Source organism: Pogona vitticeps, chromosome 1 (assembly GCF_051106095.1).
Source record: "Pogona vitticeps strain Pit_001003342236 chromosome 1, PviZW2.1, whole genome shotgun sequence".
NCBI lineage: Eukaryota > Metazoa > Chordata > Lepidosauria > Squamata > Agamidae > Pogona > Pogona vitticeps.
In genome coordinates this window covers 342258827-342281671 of record NC_135783.1, presented here as the reverse complement: position 1 = coordinate 342281671, position 22845 = coordinate 342258827, and the positions used below count along the sequence as shown (strand labels likewise).

At 44.1% G+C, this 22845-nt stretch overlaps 1 protein-coding gene across 3 annotated transcripts in view; it reads right to left on the bottom strand.

Moving 5' to 3' along the window:
• The window catches only part of KIF26A (kinesin family member 26A), a 228826-nt gene that overhangs the window by 123172 nt on the left and 82809 nt on the right, over positions 1 to 22845 (bottom strand). For all 3 annotated transcript variants that reach the window (XM_078383833.1, XM_078383832.1, XM_078383831.1), the window contains exon 3: positions 14141 to 14656. In XM_078383833.1, coding sequence (XP_078239959.1) covers positions 14141 to 14656 — 516 coding nt within the window. The remainder of the gene's footprint in view (positions 1 to 14140; positions 14657 to 22845) is intronic.

Sequence of the window (22845 nt, the reverse complement as noted above, 5' to 3'; positions counted from 1 at the left end):
TGCTTGTTTGGGAGGCTTTCTCACTGGCAGAATGCCTGGCTTTAGAAAGTGTTTAAGGCTTTCAGCCTTCTCCTTAAAGTACCTGAAAAGTTGAAATGAAATGAAGTCCTTTTCTCAAAGCGTTAACTTGCCACGTTAACAACCAGCCAGACACACTTTCTGCAGGAGGCTGCTGCTTTTGCTGATTTTATTTATTTAAATCTTTTTCCCCCTACTTCTTTCCTTAGTACTACACTGGGAATCAAGAGACGTTTTGGGACAATAAAAACAACCCAGTTTCTGCACACATGTTCCCAATATAAACAGACAGCACAAAAGGAAGAAGGGAAGGGGAAGGAGGAGGAAAAAGCAATCGGTCCTTCAGAAGGGCTAGATGAATAGCTCTCCCTCAGATAATACTCCTGGAATGATAGCTAGGCCAGTGAAATATGGACTATGGAGGACTGTGAAAGGGAGTGGTATGAGATTATGCCTTCCTGCTCATCACCACAAGTGCATGTACTGTCTCAGAGATGATTACAGGGCAGGTTTAATAATTTTTTTTCATGTGCTGCAGGGAAACAAGGTGATTGGCTGGGTGGTGCATGTGAACAGCCTATCCGGGAGAGCCTGAAGGAGGAGGGTCTGGAGGGCTGGAATATAAGGACAAGAAAAAGTGTAAGGGACAAAGGAGGGTGTTTGGGGGTTGTTGGGTTCTAACCGAAGCTTAGATCTGGTTTCCAGATCTAATAACAGGAACATTTTTCATTATTTAACAACTGAATCTGGTGTGGTTAATGGCTGGAGTCAAGCCCTTTAAGGGTAAGTTATTTTAAAAAGTGACAAGTCTGGGTTGGGGCTGGTCACATCTGTCAAGTAAGTTCTGACTTATGGCGACCCATTCCAGGGTTTTACAGGTAGAAAACACCGAGGCGGTTTACCAGTCTCTTCTTCTGGGGGCACCTTGGGATCCCGCAGCCATACAGGCTGTTTCTACTTTCAGGAGGCAGAGTGGGGAATCAAATTTCCAGCCTCTGGCTCCACAGCGAGATACCTAAACCACTGAGCTCTCCAGACAGCAATAAGTATAATATAGCATAGGGCAAACATTTAAAGCCAGTTGGCATACACTGAGCACCATGACACCAAAACCACTGACAGATGACGTGAGTAGCATTGATCACGTCATTACAATGGCACCTGCCAAGGGGTGGGATATATTAGGCAGCAAATGAAGAGTCAGTTCTTCAATTTTATGTATTGAAAGCAGGAAATATAGGCAAGCAAAAAGAGCTGACAAAGGCCAAATAGCGATGGCTAGATGACTGGATCCAAGTATTTTCAAATGTCTTGTGGGGTATTTCTGATATGCAGTGGTTAAAAGGTAAAGGTTCCCCTTGACATGGTTGTTGTGGTGTCCTCTGAAGATGCCGGCCACAGAGACTGGCGAAACATTAGGAAGAACAACCGTCAAAACACGGCCAAAGAGCCCGAAAAACCCACAACAACCACGAGATCCCGGCCGTGAAAGCCTTCGTGAATACGTTCCCCTTGACAATTTGTCCAGTTGTGTCCAACTCTAGGGGGCAGTGCTCATCTCCGTTTCCAACCCATAGAGCTAGTATTTTGTCCGAAGACAATCTTCCGTGGTCACGTGGCCAGCGCGACTAGATACGGAAGGGTTAGGGCCTACCAAAAGCGATGCAAAGAAGACAACTGGTGAACTGGAATCGGGGGTTGCAGGTGACCAAGGATCATGGATGCACATGGAGAGCAATGCCTAGCCCGTCTGGCCCGATCATACAGAAGACCTATCATAGCTCAAATTGCTGAAAAAACTTAATGCTGGCCATAATAAAAAGGTGTCAGAACACAGAGGGCATTGATGTTTGCTGTGTATGGGGCTGCATAGTTGCAGACTACTCAGAGTGCCCATGATGACCCCTGTCCACCTCCAAATCGCCTACAGTGGGGAAGTGAGCATCAGAACTGGACTGTGGAGCAATGGAAAATGGTTGCATGGCCTGATTAATCAAGTTTTCTTTCAGAGGAGATGGATGGCCAAGTGCATGTGGATCATTTACCTGGGGAAGAGATGGCAGCAGGTTGCACGATAGGAAGAAGGCTGGCCAATGGAGGCCGTGTTATGCTCTGGGTCATGTTCTGCTGGGAAACCTTGGGTCCTGGCATTCACATACATGTTACTTTGACACATACCACCTACCCAGAGGTTACTGCCGACCATGTACACTCCTTCATGGTAATAATGTTCCCTGATGGTAGTGTCCTCTTTCAGCAGGATAATGCTCCCTGCCATGCTGCAAAAATTGTTCAGGAATGGTTTGAGGAACGTGACAAAGAGGAGTTCAAGGTGTTGCCTTGGCCTCCTAATTCCCCAGATCTCAAACCAATTGAGCATCTATTGAATGTGCTGGAACACCAAATCTGATCCATGGAGACCTCAGTTCGCAACTTGCAGGACTTAAAGGATCTACTGCTAATGAACTGGCGCCAGATACCACAGGACACATTCAGAGGTCTTGTAGGGTCCATGCCTAGATGCATCAGAGCTGTTTTGGCAGCACGAAGGGGACATACACAATATTAGGCAGGTGGTTTTAATGTTGTGGCTGATCAGTGTATGAAATCCTGCCTCATTCTCCTTTACTGCACTGAAATTTTCTGAACAATATACTAAGCTATAATTATTAATTAGCCCAAGTTTTCTTTTGTGTCATATATACTCACCAGATAAGGCCTCCATATTGAAACAAAACAATAAAACACCATCAATCAATATTTCCAGAATCCTATTTTAGATTTTACACACATAATACCTAGGTTGGAGGTGGTGGTGCATGCTGTCTGAAGCATTCTAGGAGCTGTGGCCCCAAAAAAGAAACTTTTATGGCCAGGAGTGGGGCCTACCAGCTGTTGATGAACCGCAGTGACTCACCAGTAACTAGGCCAATTAGGGCTCCTGAGAACAAGACTTCAGAAATACCTATAACACTGTGGGTTTTCGAGTCCCACCCTATGCAAGTATTGAATTCATGTATAGTTTATTGGTAGAGCCAGACATTGTCCAGTACTAAGTACTGTACAATGGTTCCCAACCTTGGTTCCTCAGATGCTCTTGGACTACAACTCCCAGAAATCCCAGCAAGCAGAGCTAGTGGTGAAAGTTTCTGGGAGTTTTAGTTCAAGAACACTGCTCTAGTAGACAACATTAAGAGGGCGGGTGGGTGAGGAACACAATCTCTCTACTGCACCATCCATACAGTATGTTCTTAGTGCTGTGTTTTCATTAAACTCATCTATCTGTGCTTCACACATTAACAGAACTAGAGACACAGCTGGCTTACCCCTGGTATTTAATTTCCGTATGCCAGTGTACGTATTTCCATCAATACTTCATTCCTGCAGAAAACCTCTGTAACCTAAATCCAAGGTTGATTCCCTGACCAAGGTTTATTACCTGATTTGCTGACTAGGCAAATCTCAACCTTGCCCACTCAGTGTTAGTTACTGCTTCACCATAACTGCTTTCTCTTTTAGGGCTCAACATTACAAACAGCAACCTTGAGTTTCAAGGATTCCCAGAATTTTGGCTCTCCCAAACAATGGCTTTTTCATCTTATCTCTTCCTACTGTCAACCTGATTGCTCCATCACCATTATCTCCATTCAGATACTCTTCAGATACAAATAAGACATTAAATCCACTCTGTTTTTCTTGGAAATCCTGCATGGTACTAAGTCCACCCCGTGCCTTGGCAAACATGAGGTCTAATTCCTTTACAGCCAAGCCGAAACCACAAGCACACACATTTATTTCACTATTCTGATTGCAGGAGTCAAAATGAGAGCCACCGGTAAAAACATATTCTGCAAAGTGGTGAAATATAAGGGGCTTTACCAACAGCAGTAACAAGAACAAGTTTTTTTTTCCTTTCATTTGCTACTTTCAGCCAGTATATATCATGTAATATTACACTACTGTACAGCATCAGTGTCCCAATATACAGTGGTGCCTTGCTTAGTGAGCGCTCCGTTTAGCGACGAAATTGCTTTGCTATGAACTTTTTGCGATGTTCCCTATGGGGAAATTTCACTTTGTGATGATCGGTTCCCTGCTTCGGGAACCGGTCATCGCAAAGTGACCATTTTCGCCCAGCTGATCGGCGGTTTCAAAATGGCCGCGGGTAAACAAAATGGCCACCCACTGTTTTCTGGGGTGGATTCCTTGCTTAAAAGGCACCGAAAATGGCCGCGCTATGGAGGATCTTCGCTGAATAGTGAGTTTTAAGCCCCTAGGAACGCATTAATAAGGTTTTAATGCATTTCTATGGGCTTTTTAATATCGCATAGAGACGTTTTCGTTCAACAGCGATTTTTGCGGAACGAATTAATGTCGCAATGCCAGGCACCACTGTAGTGTAGTACACTGAGTGTGGGGCAAGAACCTTGGGAATCAGTCTCCCTATGCCATGAAACACATGGAGTGACCTTTGAGCAGTAATTTTGTCTCTCCCTCTCTTAGCCTGACCTATCTCGCAGAACTGATATGAGAACAAAGCAAGGAAGAAGGTCACCTATGTCATCTTGGGTTCACTGGAGAAAAGGTGAGATATAAATATATCTAGTGAATAAATAATAAGTAAAAAGTACTGCATGTGGTGTAGTGCAGTGGTCCCCAACCTTGGCCCTCCAGATGTTCTTGGAATTCAACTCCCAGAAATCCTGGCCAGCAGAGGTGGTGGTGAAGGCTTCTGGGAGTTGTAGTCCAAGAACATCTGGAGGGCCAAGGTTGGGGATCACTAGTGTAGTGGATAGAGTGACAGACTATGATACAGGAGATCTGGATTTGAATTGTCACTCGGCCATCAAAACCCATGGAGGGAGGAGTAGCACCAGAAAAATCGCTCTTTAAATATCCCTCCTACCCCCAAAACTCTATTAGGGTTGCTATAAATTGGATGTGACAGGCATGCAACACACAAATGAATAAACGGAAATAAATAGAAATCATTCTCATGCAGTGAAAAAGTGGCAGCTTCCATTTGGTGGGACTCAGAAAGAGCTATTCTTGCCATTACGAAGCTGGCAAGCTATGATAGCAAAAGCACAGTAGAGTGGGGCGTGATTTGTTTCCTTTTGTTGCCCTCTCCAAACTTCAAGTCAAAGGGTCTTGGCTGAAAATCTTCAATTCATTCTTATTCAGCAGCACTTCGTGGTCCAGTTTAGAGGAGCGCCAACTTTCTACTTCCTGGACCTGTGTCTTTTTACTGAACGAGAACTGAATACGAATTTTGGCTTGCCAGAAAACAAAGTTCAGAACAAAACTGTTTGTTTTCTTTGTCCACTGGAAACTCACACACTCCCCAAGTTTGGAAGGCATATTTTCCAAACTGCAACACCCAGAAGTGCTGCGCTCGAGGGAGCCTGTGTCCATATTAATAACTTTCTAAGCTCTGTGTTATTCGTAAGGGCAGAACAATGGCTAGGTTAGTCCCAAAAAGCCATGGTGAAGGTTTGTGTCAGGCCTGCTCACGTGAGGTGAGTTCAGACTTTGGTTGCAAACATTAACTGGGCGGTGCAGTCTCAAACACCATCTATCACAACATGGTTGGAATTTTCCATTCCAAACCTCATACAAAGAGTTTGCTAACTATGGTTGTTGTAGGTTTTATTTATTTATTTATTTATTTATTTATTTATTTATTTATTTATTTATTTATTTATTTGCTTTTTACCCCGCCCCTCTAGACAACGTCTACTCGGGGCGGCTTACATCAGTTAAAACACGTTAAGATGACATATAAAATGCAATTATACAATTAGTTCTTTTACGGACTGTTTGGCTTCCTAACTTCCTAACATTTTGCCAGTCTCTATGACCGGCATCTTCAGAGGACAGAGTTCTAACTCCTGTCCTCTGAAGATGCCGGCCACAGAGACTTGTGAAACATTAGAAAGAAAAACCTCCAGAACACAGCCAAACAGTCTGAAAAACCTACAACAACCATTGGTTCCGGGCCATGAAAGCATATGAAAATACAGTTTGCTAATTACTCTGTGACTACATTTTTTCTGTGCTATCCATGAATGGAAAGTGCCCAGTCCAATGAAGTGCAATTTCCTCCTTGAAAGATTATCATTAGTTTGATGATTTTTTTTAGTGGTTCAATAAAGGTATCACCCTACTCTTGCATTTGTATAAATTTTAGGACCACACAACCTTTTCTTAATAATTTGGTAAGAGAATCCTCTCTTAGACAGTGTTAGTGTAGTCTCCTTGACCATGGCTGTTACAGTGGAATCAAACTGCTCTAACTTTGTGTGAGGATGAACCAGCGCAAGTGGCTGAGCTTAGAAGTAAGCCGTCCCCTCACTCGTTTAAGGTTGAAGGATTCGGCCATGTCTTTAAACTGTTACCTTCAATAGTCCAAGCCATGTCATTGGGAGGAGAAAGCAAGAAGTTAGGAAAAGAAGAGGATGGGAAGTCTGTGGCACTTAAGGGTCAACCAAGAGCGGAGAGCATCTTGAGGACAGAGAAGGAAAAGGACATGAACAGGTTAGAAGCTATAAAGAGGGAAAAGAGGAGCTGAGGATCAGAAGCGTGGGAAGGTCCGGAGGTAGAGAGGAAGATAAGTCAGTTCCCCAAAGTGCTGAAGGACCCTATGTATTCTCCTTTACCCATAAGGGGGAGGTTAAAGATGATTGAGAGATGAAGGTTCTAAAGGGCACGGAAAGTGTGTGGGAATCAAAATACAGTTGGGGGAGGTAGAACCGCTAGAATGGATGTCTATGTTTACTCGAGAGAGAAAGGTCCCTGGAAGAAGGTGGGGTGTCTGCACCCAATACCCACCGGTGCAACACATCCTGAAGGCGGTTAGACTCAACACCTGTTTTGTAGGACTCTGCACAGCGAGGAGCCATCCCATGTGGAAACCTACCGATTGTGCGAGGTTTGGAATGGCCCCTCGTTAAAGGACACTTTCAAAATGTTGGGATTACAAGAGATGTGGGCCAAAACATTGATGTTCACTGGTCCCATTAAGTTGCTGTTCATAGGTAAAGGTAAAGGTTCCCCTTGACAATTTTGTCCAGTCGTGTTCGACTCTAGGGAGTGGTGCTCATCCCCGTTTCCAAGCCACAGAGCCAGCGTTTTGTCCAAAGACAATCTTACGTGGTCACATGGCCAGTGCGACTTAGACACGGAACGCTGTTGTCTTCCCACCAAAGTGGTCCCTATTTATCTACTTGCATTTGCATGCTTTCGAACCGCTAGGTTGGCGGGAGCTGGGACAAGCGACGGGCACTCACTCCGTTGCGTGGATTCGATCTTACGACTGCTTGGTCTTCTAACCCTGCAGCACAGGCTTCTGCGGTTTAGCCCACAGCACCAGCACATCCCTGCTGTTCATACCACTCCAATAAAAGAAATTAAACCATTGTATAATGCTGCACCATCTCCTGTGATGACTTTCTTGAAGAGGAACCGCCTGTCTTAAAATTAGAACCCAGTCGCACTTTGCAATATAGAATTGTGTACACTGGCTCTCTCCACCAAATGCAGAAGCCGTCATAATGGAATATTCGTATCCAGATCACTGGATTAAGGCAATAGACTACCATCACAAAAACGCTACTCGAGAAAAAACAAGAGTTAAAGATTTGTGAGAATTATAGTGCAAACACCTTCAGAGGGTATTTTTAAACAAGCATCGTCTACATTTGCTAGGGAATGCATAAATATTGCAGAAATGGTACTCATAGATGTGAGCACCGCTGTATTAATGCTTGCAACCACCTCCTAGGAAAGAAGATAACGGAGGTCACCTCCAAAGTGCACGTGGCTACATCTGATTCTGCTGTCTGTTCAGCTTTACAAAACGTATCTGGGAATGGTTGTGAAGCCATATACTCCTGCTGTCCAAAAGAATCCTCCTGCTGCCCATTCCCACCAGAGAGGTGTACTGAGATTACAAGTCCCAGCACCTCCATGACACATGATGCTGTGCATCTCTACTGTCACCAAAGAAATAACCCCCTACTGTTTACGAGCAGCGATCATTAAAAACTGATGAGAGAATTGTAAAACTGGAGGGGGAGATAGACTGTGGGCCTTATAATTCAACCACAACTCGATGATAGAAATCCAGAAGTGTTGCAGGAAATCTACGTACAATACAGGATTAGGTTCTTTTCTGGGCAAACCAGAGGGGATTACAGATCCCTAGCACCATAACCGGCCCAATCATTAGGCAGAAGGACTCAAGCTAGCAGATGCTGGGGAGCAGCAGCAACAGTCCCTTTGCTGTTCCTCCTCAGTTGTCCTGTTGCTCTAAACCGCACTGATGCTCTCTGATGAGGTGTCCGACGGCGTCCCATTGCCATTATTCACCTGGCGGTCCAGTGAGAATGGGTAGATCAAACAGAGATGGAGGAGTTGTCATCTTACCCTTCACGTCAAGCAGCAACATGACTTTGTGCAGCCTCGCTTCACATTTGCAAGCAAAGCGATACAGGGTTTTCATCTGGACCCAGTATAACATGACATTAATTTTGTTTTGACATATAATGCATGAAAAAGCCATCTGCAAACCATGCTCTATTTACTATGAAGATTTTACTTCTCTCCTGATAGCCATATTATCTTTTTTTCTTCTTTTATGTAGCAGATAAGTATAGCTTCCTAGCAATATACAAAAGACCAGTTATACACACACACACACACACACATACAGAACCACCTATCCGCACATTTCACAGATTAATATCAACGCCCATTAGAATCCCTACTAAAGCTGAACTCAGGTAATTACATTTTTTTTCAAAACATTCCTGCACTTTTTAATTCAATATTTTCCTAGAGTTTCGTCAAGCCATTTAGGTTTGAACAGCTGTCATATTTCATCCAAGGATTATCTCTTAAACGGCATACAATTTGTATTCCACTTTGTTAACTTTGGGGTGAATCAAAAGCTATTATGAAAAGGTAGCATTCATAATTACACTCTTCAGTGGACAAAGAAAATGCAGGCATTCGAGACAGTAGCTATTTACACAGGCGTCAAAAGGGATTACTTCCTACTTTTATGACAAGTTTCGAGGCTGATCACATAAAGTGAAACTGTAACAGGTCGGTGTTTTGATTGGGAATGCTCTGCCGCCATCCAGATTATGTTTAAATCAACAAAAGGCAGCTTAGCGTTCCCACTCCAATCCGTGCTTATTCAGGGAAATGGTTTTAACAGGAACCATGGCCCTAACATAGGGACAAAGGAGAAGGAAAAAACTGTCCAGTCCTTGCACAAAACCTATGGGCAGTACCTTACTTAGGCTACTAAAACATCAAAAGATGTGAGCTTTCAAGTCCAGCCTGGCTCCTCTTCAAGCCGGGCACTGAAGAGGTTGAGAGGCTTGAGGGAGAAAGAGAAAAATCCAAAAAATAATCCTGAGCAGATGAGGTAGTTAGCGTCAGAAATATTTGCATCCCTGGACAAGAAGCATAGCCTGAAGCATTTGCATGCCTGGAGGGAAAACACAGTAAATGCAGGAAATATGCCCTTAGTATATAATTTGACCCCTACACAACTGATTCTTTGGCAGAGTGAAGAAACAGGTAGCAACTTGTAACTCGGAGTCCTGATATAGATATAGATATATAGATATATATATCTCAGGACTCAGAGTTACAAGTTGCTACCTGCCAAAGAATTAGTTGTGTAGGAGTCGAATTACATACTAAAAGGTAAAGGTTCCCCTTGACAATTTTTGTCCAGTCGTGTTTGACTCTAGGGGGCGGTGCTCATCCCCGTTTCCAAGCCATAGAGCCAGCGTTTGTCCGAAGACAATCTTCCGTGGTCACATGGCCAGTGCGACTTAGACACGGAACGCTGTTACCTTCCCACCAAGGTGGTCCCTATTAATCTACTTGCATTTGCATGCTTTCGAACCGCTAGGTTGGCGGGAGCTGGGACAAGCGACGGGCGCTCACTCCGTCGCGTGGATTCGATCTTACAACTGCTTGGTCTTCTGACCCTGCGGCACAGGCTTCTGCAGTTTAGCCCGCAGCGCCACCACGTCCCTTGGACAGGAAGCACAGCCTGAAGCATTTGCATGCCTGGAGGGAAAACACAGTAAAGGCAGGAAATATGCCCTTAGTATATAATCTGACCCTTACACAACTGATTCTTTTGCAGAGTGAAGAAACAGGTAGCAACTTGTAACTTGGAGTCCTGATATATATGTGATTTTGCTTGCACTGTCTTTTTTTGCTTTGTTGGCAAGAACGATGCAAATAAAGTCCTTCCACATAGAGGTCTTCCATGAATTATTTGTGTAAAAGTCCCATGGTACACGGATGGCTCAGAGGCTGCATGGTATCTGTCATAGCTAGTGGAGCTGAAAAAAGTTCCTTTTTTGGACAGCAGCTCCCAGAATCCTTTAATGCAAAAAAGGAAAAATGTTGAGCTTGATTTCTGAGTAATATGTATAAGAAAGAAGCTTGTTTCTTTTGTATAGACTGCTCTGATCTTTACATCTTCAAGGTGAGGCCTTGCTTACCGTAGAACAGCCTAATGAAGCTTTGTTGGAATGCAGAGAAGGAACTTCTTGGAATTGCCAGCCATTTTGGCTGGGAGATTCTGCACATTGTAGACCGAAAAGAGGAATTTTTCCGCGCTCTAAGCCTTTTCTGCTATTTTGCAGCATCTATGGGTGCTTGGCTCCCAGTGTGAGGTGTTTCCATCACAAAATCCAAATAGCCTTTTTGCTTAACTACACATTTTCCTGGCCATTAACCCTGTCAGTCATCCCTGGGGATATTAATGGAATCTTCTCTTGTTTTTTGTGGGGATTTTGTAGTCTAAAGTTCCATCTTGTGGCTATTAAGGGATACATCACTGGTGTTTAGCATAATCAAGTTATTGTAGTATAAAGATGCATTGTTCTATGATTCTCTCTCTGCGCAGGCGTGGAATGCCTTAAGACTGATAACCACACAACGCCTCTATGGCCAAATTCTTATCTTATGCTAATTTTGCTTGTTTTGCGTGCTTAATAAAAACGTCTGGGGGGAAGAAGGTAGCCATCTTCTTCTTCTTCATCTTCTTCTTCTTCATCTTCTTCTTCTTCTCTACCGGTACCTGAATACTAACAAGATAAAGTCTGCAGTGTCTTCATTTATCAGAGATCTCTCCCTGGTTTTCATGCAACTGCTGCTTGGCTGGCTTCCAAGCAGGGTTCCCTGGGGATTTCCCCACATTTTGGTGCAGCCCGTGTGAGGCAAGAAGCACGGGACAAGCTGAGCAACGCAACAGCGCGACAATTCACACTGCCCTCGCCCGGCAAGGGTTTCAGACGTCACACATCCGCAAGGATCCCGGGTGAGTGTTGAATTTGTCAAGTTAGACACCTAGCCTCCTGGCAACATGGGGAGCTTTGTATCTAATCTTCAGGAAGTACAGGACCTCCACTTCTTATTAAAAAGGAATGGTCACACGACCACACGCACAGAAGTGGAAGATTTAGTTCATACTATTCGGGATGTATGCCCCTGGATCCCCGAAGAAGGGACACTGGACCTCAAGGAATGGTCTAAAATAGGCAGCTGTTTACAGGGACATCCAAGAGTTACAGCAAAAGTGCTTTCTACATGCTGCAAAGTGCGTACCAGCCTTCAAGGCTTGGCACCACCACGGAACATTCTTTTCGATCAAGAATTTGAAAATAATCTGTTCAAACAACTCCCTCAAATTTTGCCTCCCCTTCCTCTCACACCAGCCCCCTCGGTTCCACTGCTGGACTCTCTGTCTCATTCTGCCCAGCCAACCGAGCCTCAGCCTGGGAACACCTCAGCATTGTCTCCCAGTCCTGCCATTCATCAGGCAACTGAGAACAAAATTTCTAACTGTCCTTTAATGGATACAATGGGTGCTGCTTTAGAAACTGCTTATCCTGGCGTTCAGGGAACACAAGCACAGGCACAGGGAGATGCCGCAGCAGTTTCTCATAGTTCTGAACTGCTCCCATATCAAGGTGTCCGCGAACTGCAACTCAGTCTCAAGGACAAACAGACACAGACTCTCCCGGAATCCTCATCTGCCCAACAGCCGGCCCCTAGTGACTGGAGTAGGGGTCTCCTTCCACCAGCAGAAGGACTCATTTGCCTTCAAGGATGGCGAGATTTAGCAACTAAGCAAGCAGAAATTAATGCTGTTGGTTCTGTACATCAGCCAATTACTATGGGAGAAGGTATATTCACTTCTGCTGTTCAAGTCCGTCTCATGGACGCAGTTCTCAGTCAGCCAAGGGCACATGGGAAATGGGACCCAGGGAAATGGGACCCAGGGCCGCCCCCAGGCCAAGAGAGAATAATAGGGGATCTGCAGGATTCATGTGATGTCACCGGCTGGTATACAAAAGAAGCTTTACAAGCATGCCATGTGTCTTGTGAGAAATCAGAAGGGGAGGAGGAAGAAAATGTAAGGGGGGCAGCCCAACAGGAGGCCTGTTTTGAACTGCCACAATGGGTCTATGTTTCTAAAGCTAAATGTGCCGCTATTCCTCAAGGCTACACTGTTCTGGTTTTTACATGCGCTGATTTTGTTTGTCTCAGCTTGAATGTTGTGCCAGGACTGATAACTCGCATGGCAAACATTCAGGTTTGGGGAAAAATCCTACTCAGCTGGACAGTCATAGCTGAGAAAGATTGCCCCCCCACCTGGCCAGTAAGAGAGAAAAATGCATATGGGGTGGGAGGAGGTGAGCCAACTCCTTAAAGCGCTTCCCCCATCACCTTCCAATCTGGAGAAAGCATTGTTACTCTCAAGCCACTTGCAACATCCTGGACACTATGTTCCATGTTCTTCCTAGAACTACAAATTCTATCACACCTTGCATTGCTTAGCAGTTTCCTGAATATCTCAGCGTGATGGGATCTCTAATCTCATCCACGGATTCAGTGCAGCCTGCTAGGACATAAAGTCTGTATTGTTCTCTCTTCCTCTGTGAAGTAGCAAATTCAAGGTCCACACCTGGCGCAATGCCCAGACTTAGTTCTCTCCTCTTATCAGCGATTCTGGGCGTTCTGCCAAGAGAATGCCATTGTATTCGGACAGTCTAAATGGAGAATCATTTGGCAACCTACAGTCTTCTTGCAGAAGGGTTTTTTGTGCAGCCCAGAGAAAAAAAAACAACAGACTGGGCATAAACTTTTGCATCTATACCATTGAGATATCAATTGGGCACATCAGTTTTGGTATTGTCTACTAATGATCTCTCACCGTTGTTCTCTGCACTCCCTGGTCGTTCTTCACCTGTTATTGTTATTGTGGTAACTCCAGCTGACATCATCCTGATAACTTCATCGATGAAAGCTTCTTACAGTTGATCTCTCAGCAACTTCGACTGCAAGCTCGCTTGCCTACTGAGAGCATTCCTCTTTCATGTGCTATCTTAGCTACGCCATGGCTATCAACTGCAATTCTCTACTGACAAGATGGAACTTTAGACTACAAAATCCCCACAGTTTTTAAAATGCATTCATTGTTTTTATTATCGTGTTGTTCATTTTTCCTATAGTAAACCACACATGGATTTTTCTCAAATGAAAAACAACATTTAAATATTTTAGAATTTTAGATAATAAATAAATTTTAAAAATTGCAGGATTATAGCAAGATGATTTCCACTCTCTACCTGCTCCCACTCAGTGAGGAATTTCACTAATTTTCCGGAGTTGAAGTCTGAAACAATTCTGATGTTAAGGCCGTTAACTCTTTCCCTTGCTTTCTTTATAAATTGTTTCCTCATAAAGTCTCTGTTCTCCTTGACCCTCCTTCTTCCTTCTGTAGCTAGTAGAATACATCCCTCCTGGAATTCTGCAATGCACAGCTGTCGGAATAAACTCCACATGGAATTACAGAATGCAGGACTGCAGGAACGCACCAGTGACTGATAAAATGCACCCCTCCTGGAATGATACTGGTGTCATACCATCACTACAGTTGTTGGAGGGTTGCATTTGGGAGGTAAAGCAAGGTACCTAAGATTCAAATGCAGCCAATACATAAAAACCATTGCATTCAAAAGACATACAGTATATACCGTAACAGTTTTGAATTCTGGAAATCAAGCAACCATCTACTTACTAGGCAAGCTTGAGGCAGAAAGCTGTTCACTCTGGAGATACTCCACATCCCTTCAAGATACTGTTGAGCCTGGATCGTTACTGAACTCAAGGCCCCGCTAAGGCCGCTGGGAGACACCGTCACTTGGACGCTGGAGTTCGGGAACCCACCCGGGCCTTGAGGCCACCCAAGCCCTTTCTTCCTTTCAGCGCCGGAGAAAAGGCTTGCAGTTTTGGCCGACGATCTACCCCCCTGCCCAGGCACAAGAGACAAGTCCCTCTGAGAAGACACCGTGACCACATTTTGAGAAGCCAGCCTCGGCAAAATGGTAGCCATCGTCACGGCACTTTGCGAGGGGTCTGCCCCTTCTTGGCAGCTGGCCTGGTTGAGGCCCTGGACGACCTGGATGGCTTCTTGCTTCAGCTGGTTTAGGTGGGCTGCGCAAACATCGCACCTGCTCTCCCCTTCGCTCCTGGGTTTCTGCAAATATTCAGGCACTTGAAGCTTGTCGAAAATTAAAGCTGATAATCGGGGATCCTGGAACAGAAAGAGAGGAGGAGCAAAATGAATCAAGGTGGAAGAGCTGAAAGGAGAAGACGAGGAGGAAGAGATGTGTGGTTTCTTTATTTCTCAGATATAACCCACCCACCCCCACTAAAGAGCTCAAGAAAGTGTATGTGGCTCTGTTCCTCCCTACTTTTAACGTCACAAACCTCTTGGAAGTTAGATAGGCTTTAACCTATAAGGTCCTCAATGGCTTGGGTCCAAGCTATCTAAAATAGAGGTCCCCAACCCCCAGTCCGCGGCCCGGTGCCGGTCCATGGCCTGAGCCAGACTGGGCCGCAGAGACAGACCTCCCACCCTGCCTCCTGCATGCACTGCCCGCACAGCTGATTCACACATGCGTGTGCACACCAGCGTGCCTGTGCAAGTGCCGCACCACCATTTGCGCACACACACAAGTGCAAGCACATCCAGAAAAGCACCGTGCTGCCATTTGCGCATGCACACGGGCACGCCCACGGCCACACAAGCACAACATTGCTGTTTGTGCATGCGCACACGCACGTGCATGCCCGCACAAGTGCCACGCTGCCATTTGCGCATGTGCCTGAGCACACACTTGTTTGCACAAGAAAGTGTGTGCGCTTGTTCACGCATGTGCATGAGCGCAGGGGTGCCCTGCCTTTCCCAGCCGGTCCGTGGGGTGAAAAAGGTTGGGGACCCCTGATCTAAAAGACCATATCTCCCTCATGGGTCTGACCAGGAATTAAGATCATCAGAGGCGGCTCACAGGCATGCTTGGTGGGGATGTAGGAGAGGGCCTTCTCTATTGCTGCTCCCAGACTGTGGAACTCCCTCCCACAGAAGGCCAGGCTGGACCCATCTTTATTGCTGTCCTTCCACAAGCAGGCAAAGACTTTTCTCTTCAAGCAGGCTTTTCTTTAGTGAGAGGATTTTTTACATGGATTGTTGTGCTTTGTTGTTTTTAAAGGTGTTTTTAGTATTGATTTTATTGACTGTTTTTAATATAACTGTTTAATTCTTTTTTAAAATGTACATATGTGAGGTGGTAGCTCTCTCTCCAGAGTACCGTCCCTCCCCCTTACAGTCCAGAAAGAGGTACAGACCTTGCCCACCTCATCTCCTGAGAGAATGGAGCTGTGAGGGACAGACACACAGGGAATGGAGGGAGAAATACGAAAGTTAACTGTCAAAGGAACTGAGGGGAAACCAGCAGGAGCAGAGCAGAAGAAAAGGGTGGAGACAGAGGCGGGCTGAAGGGAACCCATTCCTAGTTGAAGGATGGAAACCCCTGACTGACCCGTAATGGGCAGGAGAGAAACGATGGGACAATTTCATTGATACCGGTGATTTGTTAAATACTTCAATAAACCTCACCCCTGCTTCAAAATTACAAAAATCTCCTGATCTATTTGAACGACGGAAGGAGCCTAAAGTTGAACCCTCACAACATACTTACAGTATTTAGCTTTTAAATATTGTCTTTTAATTGCTGTAAAGTGCCTCGGGTCCTTTTGAGGACAAAAGCAGGGTAAAAAGAAAAACATTTAAAATAAAGAAATAAAAATAAATAGGTTGATAAATAGGCCCAGGCCAAGGCCCCTGAGCATGTTTCACGGAGATGAGAATCTAGACCTCTGAAATTCCACTCCAAAGCTGCAAGCGCCATACTCCGGGGCCTTCTAAAATCAAGTTTTAATTTTATAGTACGTGCCAGATTGTTGGTTTAAAAAAAAAAAACCAACAACATAAGATACTGCCTTCTGCTGGGTCAGGTTACTTGCCCAGCAAACTTAAAAAGGTCCATGCTGAAAAGATGGTAGCTCCCCAGGGTCTTTTCCATCACCTGTTCCTTAATGTCGCTGACCGGGTATGAGGCATCCTGCCTACAAAACATGAGCTTGACACTGGCATACGGCTGCTCTCTAAAAGCCAAGGCAAACAACAAACCGTTTGTGTCCATACAGCCCAGAGTGAGAATGCGACACCCTGCTGGCCGTATGGGGTCTGCCAGACTCCAGTGTAACCCTCAGCCCTCCTGCCACTGGGGGGAAAATTTCACCCCAAAGTGGAGACTTATGCCCCCAAATTCTTCTATTTAATGATATTTTGGGAGAGGACAGGTCTATACTTTTTGGGGAGTCTGAAATAGCATTTTTTTAAAAAAACTGGAAGTGCCATTCCAGTCCCTTCTCACTGGATACTGGGGGAGAGTCAAATAAAGCCCATGAAGGTATGGGAGGGCGAAAAATAATTATGCCCCTCACAACTGACGGGTCTAGCCCCACATTCTCCACTCTGACTAGGCCAGCTCTCCCATGTCTCCAGTAAGTGTCTGTCCTTGTTTACTGATATTTTTAACTGGAAATGCCAGAAACTGGACTTGGGACTTTTCCCTCATTCAAAACATATGCTTGATCACAGCAGACCCATGACCCCTCTGAAAAACTCATGCACTATTCCCCTCTTGAAAGCAGCCATCAACTTGTTTCGAGTAGGTGATTTTGCTGATTCACGGTACCCAAAAGCAATCAGATTCCTCTGCATTTCTGGAAAAGATTTCTCAGTAACCACATTTTGAGGAGGTGCCCATTGTATCTCCGTTAAGAGTCATGACAAAAGGCTTGCTTCCTTCCAGGGAGAAGTACGTATTCAAAATAGTGTCTCATACTGGTAAACACAGGACAGAACTTCCTGATAATACCAAAAGTCAAACAGGCTACTTTGAAAGGAGGTGAATTCTCCTTTCTTCAAAATTCTTGGGAGAGAAGAGATAACCCAGGGATCAGGACTGCCATAGCAGTAGACTAGCTGCATAGTCAGGGGGATCAGCTAATGACCTTAAACCACAATCCATCACTTTTGTTTCTAGAAGGATTTCTAAGTGTAAGTTGTGCCTCTGAGTTTAATTCACTACACTATCTCTTCTCCCACAATAGTTCATATATGAATCATGCTATCATCCACTCAAGCTCCCCGGAAGACTCTCTCTTGTTAATTAATAATATCTATCTATCTATCTATCTATCTATCTATCTATCTAGCTAGCTAGCTAGCTAGCTAGCTAGCTATCTATCTATCTATCTAGCTAGCTAGCTAGCTATCTAGCTAGCTAGCTAGCTAGCTATCTAGTTATCTAGCTATCTATCTATTTCTATGCCACCCACACTACCCAAAGGTCCCTGAGTGGCATACAACAATTTGAATACAATAAAAAGATAAAAACAATTAAAATACCATTAAAAATACTATGCTCCAAAAATTACCATCAGGACCCACAGTTTCAATTAAAAAGCTTCTGGAACAGGAAGGTTTTGACCTGGCGCCGAAATGTCATCAGCGTCGGCGCCAGACAAATCTCGGTCGGGAGGGCATTCCATAGTCTGGGGGCAGCTGCCGAAAAGGCCCTTTGTCTACAAGCCGTCTCTCTTACCTCCTTAAGGGACGGCTCTTTCAAAAGGCCCCCCTGGCTAGATCTTAACTGCCGGGTAGGTTCATATGGAAGGAGGCGGCCCTTCAGGTATCCAGGGCCCAAGCCATTTAGGGCTTTATACGTCAAAACAAGCACTCTGAATTGGGCCCGGGCAGCGACTGGTAGCCAATATAATTTGAACAGAATCGGCCTGATGTGTTCCCTAGCAGCCCCACCACTCACCAGCCGCGCAGCTCGATTCTGAGCCAGTTGCAGTCACTGGACCATCTTCAAAGGCCCCACATACAGTGCATTGCAGTAATCTATACGAGATGTTACCAGTGCGTGTGTAACTGTCATGAGACTCCGCTCGTTCAGGTAGGGCCGTAGCTGGTATAATTTACACAGCTGAAGGAAAGTTCCCCTGGCCACCGAGTCCACCTGGGCTTCCAGAGTTAGACTGGGGTCCAGGAGCACCCTGTCCGTTAGGGGGAGTGTAACCCCATTCAGGGCAGGGAAATGGCACTCTAGCCTGTCCGGCGAAGCACTCACTAACAGCACTTCCGTCTTGTCTGGATTGAGTTTCAATTTATTAACACTCGTCCAATCCATTATCAGGTCCAGACACGAGTTCAGCACAGAAACTGCAGTCTATAATGCCCAGCATGAAAATAGTTTAGTTGATGCTAACAGTGAAAATTTGTAGTGCACTTGACAATAGCTCATTTACTTGCTTTTTAATTAACCCTCCATTTCTTTTAAAAAGCAAGATCTAATATTCACACGACCTTCATGCCATTAAGGCTTCAAAAAAAGATTACGGCATGACCTGATAGACAACTTTGCTACTGTTCTTGTTATTTTTTTCTTCCTGTCTTTCATCAATGAATCAATAAGAGTAGATAAAACAACTACTCACAGTTTTCACATCTTGTGTGTGAAGGCTAAATTAGAGACAGGGATGTGAGGAACTCTTCAAAAATTACAGGATCAGATAGATGTTTAGGAATTGCTGATTCCCTCCATAAGATTTCTCGCCTCTAGCGCAAGAATGTGACAAGATTCCCCCCTCCCCCCCGTATTGAGGTTTCTGCAATTTGTACAAACTGACTCTACATAAATGAATTTTGCAAAGGAAACGCAGAATGACTGACTGATTGCTCACAAAGACAAGAATAACCCATCTGATGCTTCTGATTTCTAAAAGTCCAAAGCAACAAGAAAGTACTGTAGGTCAGTTTCACTCGCTTTGCACAATTTACGTACAGTAATTTGTATACACCTATGCACATATTCTTGCAAATGCAAGAATTCTCATTGATACCAGTAGAAAATATCTTGCCATCTCACAGACAAGGGAGGAAAAGTTTGTGTTTCTCACTGTTCAGCATAAGAAAAAAAACCAAGCAAAAATTAACCTCAGTATTTAAACTTAACCTTTCCTAGACAGTCTGAGGCAGTCTAAACAAGCCTACTATTTTCACATTATGCATGCTTCCACTAGTTCCTTTCATCTTGCTCAATAAGTTCGGCAGTTTTTTGTATTAAGACATAAGACATAAGAAATTTATTTGTCATTGCACTCACAAGTGGGTGCAACAAAATGAGGTGCTCTTCCCCAAGGTAAAACTGGACAACACCACTACAAAAAAAAGTTACAATATACACAACACTCACCATACAAATATAGATACCCCGTTTCTCCCAGCAATTAAAATTCCACCAAAAACTTATGACCCCGCATTTAAACCCAATACTGCACTTGGGTAGAAGCTGTTCTTGAATCTGCTTGTCCTTGCTTTCAATACCCTGAATCTCCTTCTCGATGGTAATAGTTTAAAGAGCTGATGTCCCGGATGAGATGAGTCTTTCAGTATGTTAGATTAGTTCAAAAACCTGCAATACCTCTTCAATCCAAGCCCTATTCAGTAATTATCAACAATAGGGTTCTAGCTTATTAGAGAGTCACCAAAGATTTTCTCCCTCTTCAGACTGTTACTTTCCATGATAAACATAACAGTGGTAAGGGGAGGAGTAAGGCCAGCACACTCCCATTTACTGTGTTCTTTCCACTCTCTTTAACAATGCCCTAACAGGGCTCTAGAGGCACTGGGTGAATAATAACCAAACATATAAACCACATGAAGCTGCTGGAGTTTTATTTGCAACCTGACTGTAGTTTGTACGACCGGGGGGGGGGACTTTTCTGGGCTGGGGTAATTGTATATTTATCCAGCACTAATCAGTAATTCCTCCCAGCCTTTGAATTCAGAGTGCTCCATCTCTTTGCTGAGTGTTCTTTTTCCATCTCTTTACTCAATTGGTGTCAGTTTGTTTGTTTGCTCTTGATCTGTTTGATTGGCTGCTAAGTATATGTTCAGTAAAAAAGCAGCATACACAAGTCTGTAATTTCATGCAGTTATAAGTAAAGAAATGTTTTTATTCTTTCTCCTACAAATGTCTTAAAGTGAGTTATTGAGACTTCAAGTGCCAGTTAATGATAAAGAGGTGGACTCAGAAACTAGGCCTGTCTGAACAAACTTTTCATCTTCTTTTAAAGCTACTGTTTGGGTTCATTCTTTTTCAAATTATCTACGGAAACTACACCTTTTTTGCTACCATATCTTTATACTACAACTTGATTTGGTGGGAAATGCAGCTGGTGTCAGCTGATTTACAAGCATCACCTATTATTTTTCCAGTGAGCAAACCTCCCTTGTCTTTTAATTCATTTCATAGCTTGGCAAATTCTCTCCTTAACCTTCAGCACCATCCTTTCCAAGTCCCTCATTTTGTAAAAGGCATTAGGCCTCTTGCTACTCCATCAAGAGGCCTAAAACTCATTAGGCCTGGCTTCCCCAAACAGCTGATTAAAGTAGAATATTAAATCCACCTTCCTTGTAAATCTGTGGCTAACCCTAACACCCTCCAAGGATCTGGTCAACTTCAAGGGCTGACACGGAGCCCTTTAGAGACAATTAAGGTTTTAAAGGGAAGATCATAACACACTGGATAGGTGACTGATTTAATTCTAAAATAAGGGGGTGTCTTTTAATTTCACTGGCAGACAAAGCAAATCACCTTTCTGGGTTAAGACCGCATCTAAATTGTCTTCCGAAATTAGTATCTTTTTCAGTACATGCACACACAATCTATGTTGTTTTAACAGCATACTGTGATCGCTCTCCAGGAAGTGAATATCCTATTAAAAAGTCACCTCCTTTCTATTTTTAATTAGGAAATGCATCTAGAGCTTGGAGGTTGCTTTCTCAACGCTCAGCCACTGATACGTGGAATTAGAGATGATTTTCTTTTGGTTAAGAGACACTTATAGCCATAAATGCTGAGCCTTCTACGGTACTGTATTTTAAACTGTCTTTTAAATCACAAAAACAAAATTAAGTATGCAGGCCTTGTCTCTCGCCACTTGTATGCTCGTCTGGGAGGGTTAACATCTGCCTGCAGTCAAGCAAGCGTTGCATCCAGATGTTCACTCGATCCCATTCCCTACAAGAACAAACCCAACAATGCCCGCTTTTGGTCCTTGTTGCTTGAACGCATCTTCTACCAATCCCTTATGCTTCTGTTTCCAGCCCCAAAGAAACCAGTCTATAGGGCAGAACTCCTGCCTTCCCTCTCCCCTGACAGACAGATGTAGTTTCTGCTGCAAAGTTTTGAATTTCAGGTAAAAATTCTCTTTTTGCTATGCTGTAGAAGTAAATTGGCCCAGAGAGGAGAATAACTACAGGTTCCCCAGAGTCCACTCCTTTCCCATTATGCTCAAGATTAAACTATTACAGCATATGTTTTTCCTGATTTACAGAGACCTTCCTATGAGTTTTTAGGTATGCAAGATGCTCAAAGGAATGGCTTATCACTGTCCCCTAGCCATCCCAGTGAGGTTCCATTACCAGGTGAGGATCTGAATCCAGATCTCCTCGAATTGTAGACTGACGTTGTGCCCTTGAAACTACATTGTCTCTCAGCGTATTATTAAAAGAGGGAATGCTTTACATGCTGAAAATACCTGATTGTCACAGCATGAACTTTCCATATCTCCCACAGTTTGCTAATATGCCTGTTTTCTTTTTGTGACTGGGCTTTCAGACATAAACACATAATTTGCTTGCAGGACTAATCTGTCACACAAAAGAATCTGGTCTCTAAAACATGGGGCTTTCAGCTAGAATGGTACAGTGGGGTCTCGACTTACGAACTTAATCCGTATTGGAAGGCAGTTCTCAGGTCGAAAAGTTCTTAAGTCGAATCTGCATTTCCCATAGGAATGCATTGAAAACCATTTAATTCGTATCTGCTCTTTTCGTCCATAGAAACTAATGGGAAGCTGCTATTCCGCCTTCTGCCACTAGAGGGGGATATTTTTTCTTTTTTTTTCTTTTAACCTAAGATGACTTAGCTTTTAAAAAAAGGGGAAAAAAGAGTTCGTAACTCGAATCTAAGCTCGTAAGTCGAGTCCATATACTGTAGCCCTATGAGAGTGGTTCGTAAGTCGAAACGTTCGTATGTCGAGCCGTTCGTAAGTCGAGACCCCACTGTATGTTATCTTTAATGAGGAATTTGGCTCACATTGGCTTTTCAAGGAAGCCATCATAATACTGCTTTACATTTCACCAGCTCTACACTGTGGCCGAAATCCTCTTGGTCAGCAAGGTGAATTGCACTGAATAAGCGGGGATTTACAGAGTCAATTCTTCCATAGGTTTCATTGATTCAGCTGGTCTGCTCTAGTTGCAATTTACAACTGGATCTTCAGCCTGCAATGTTTTAC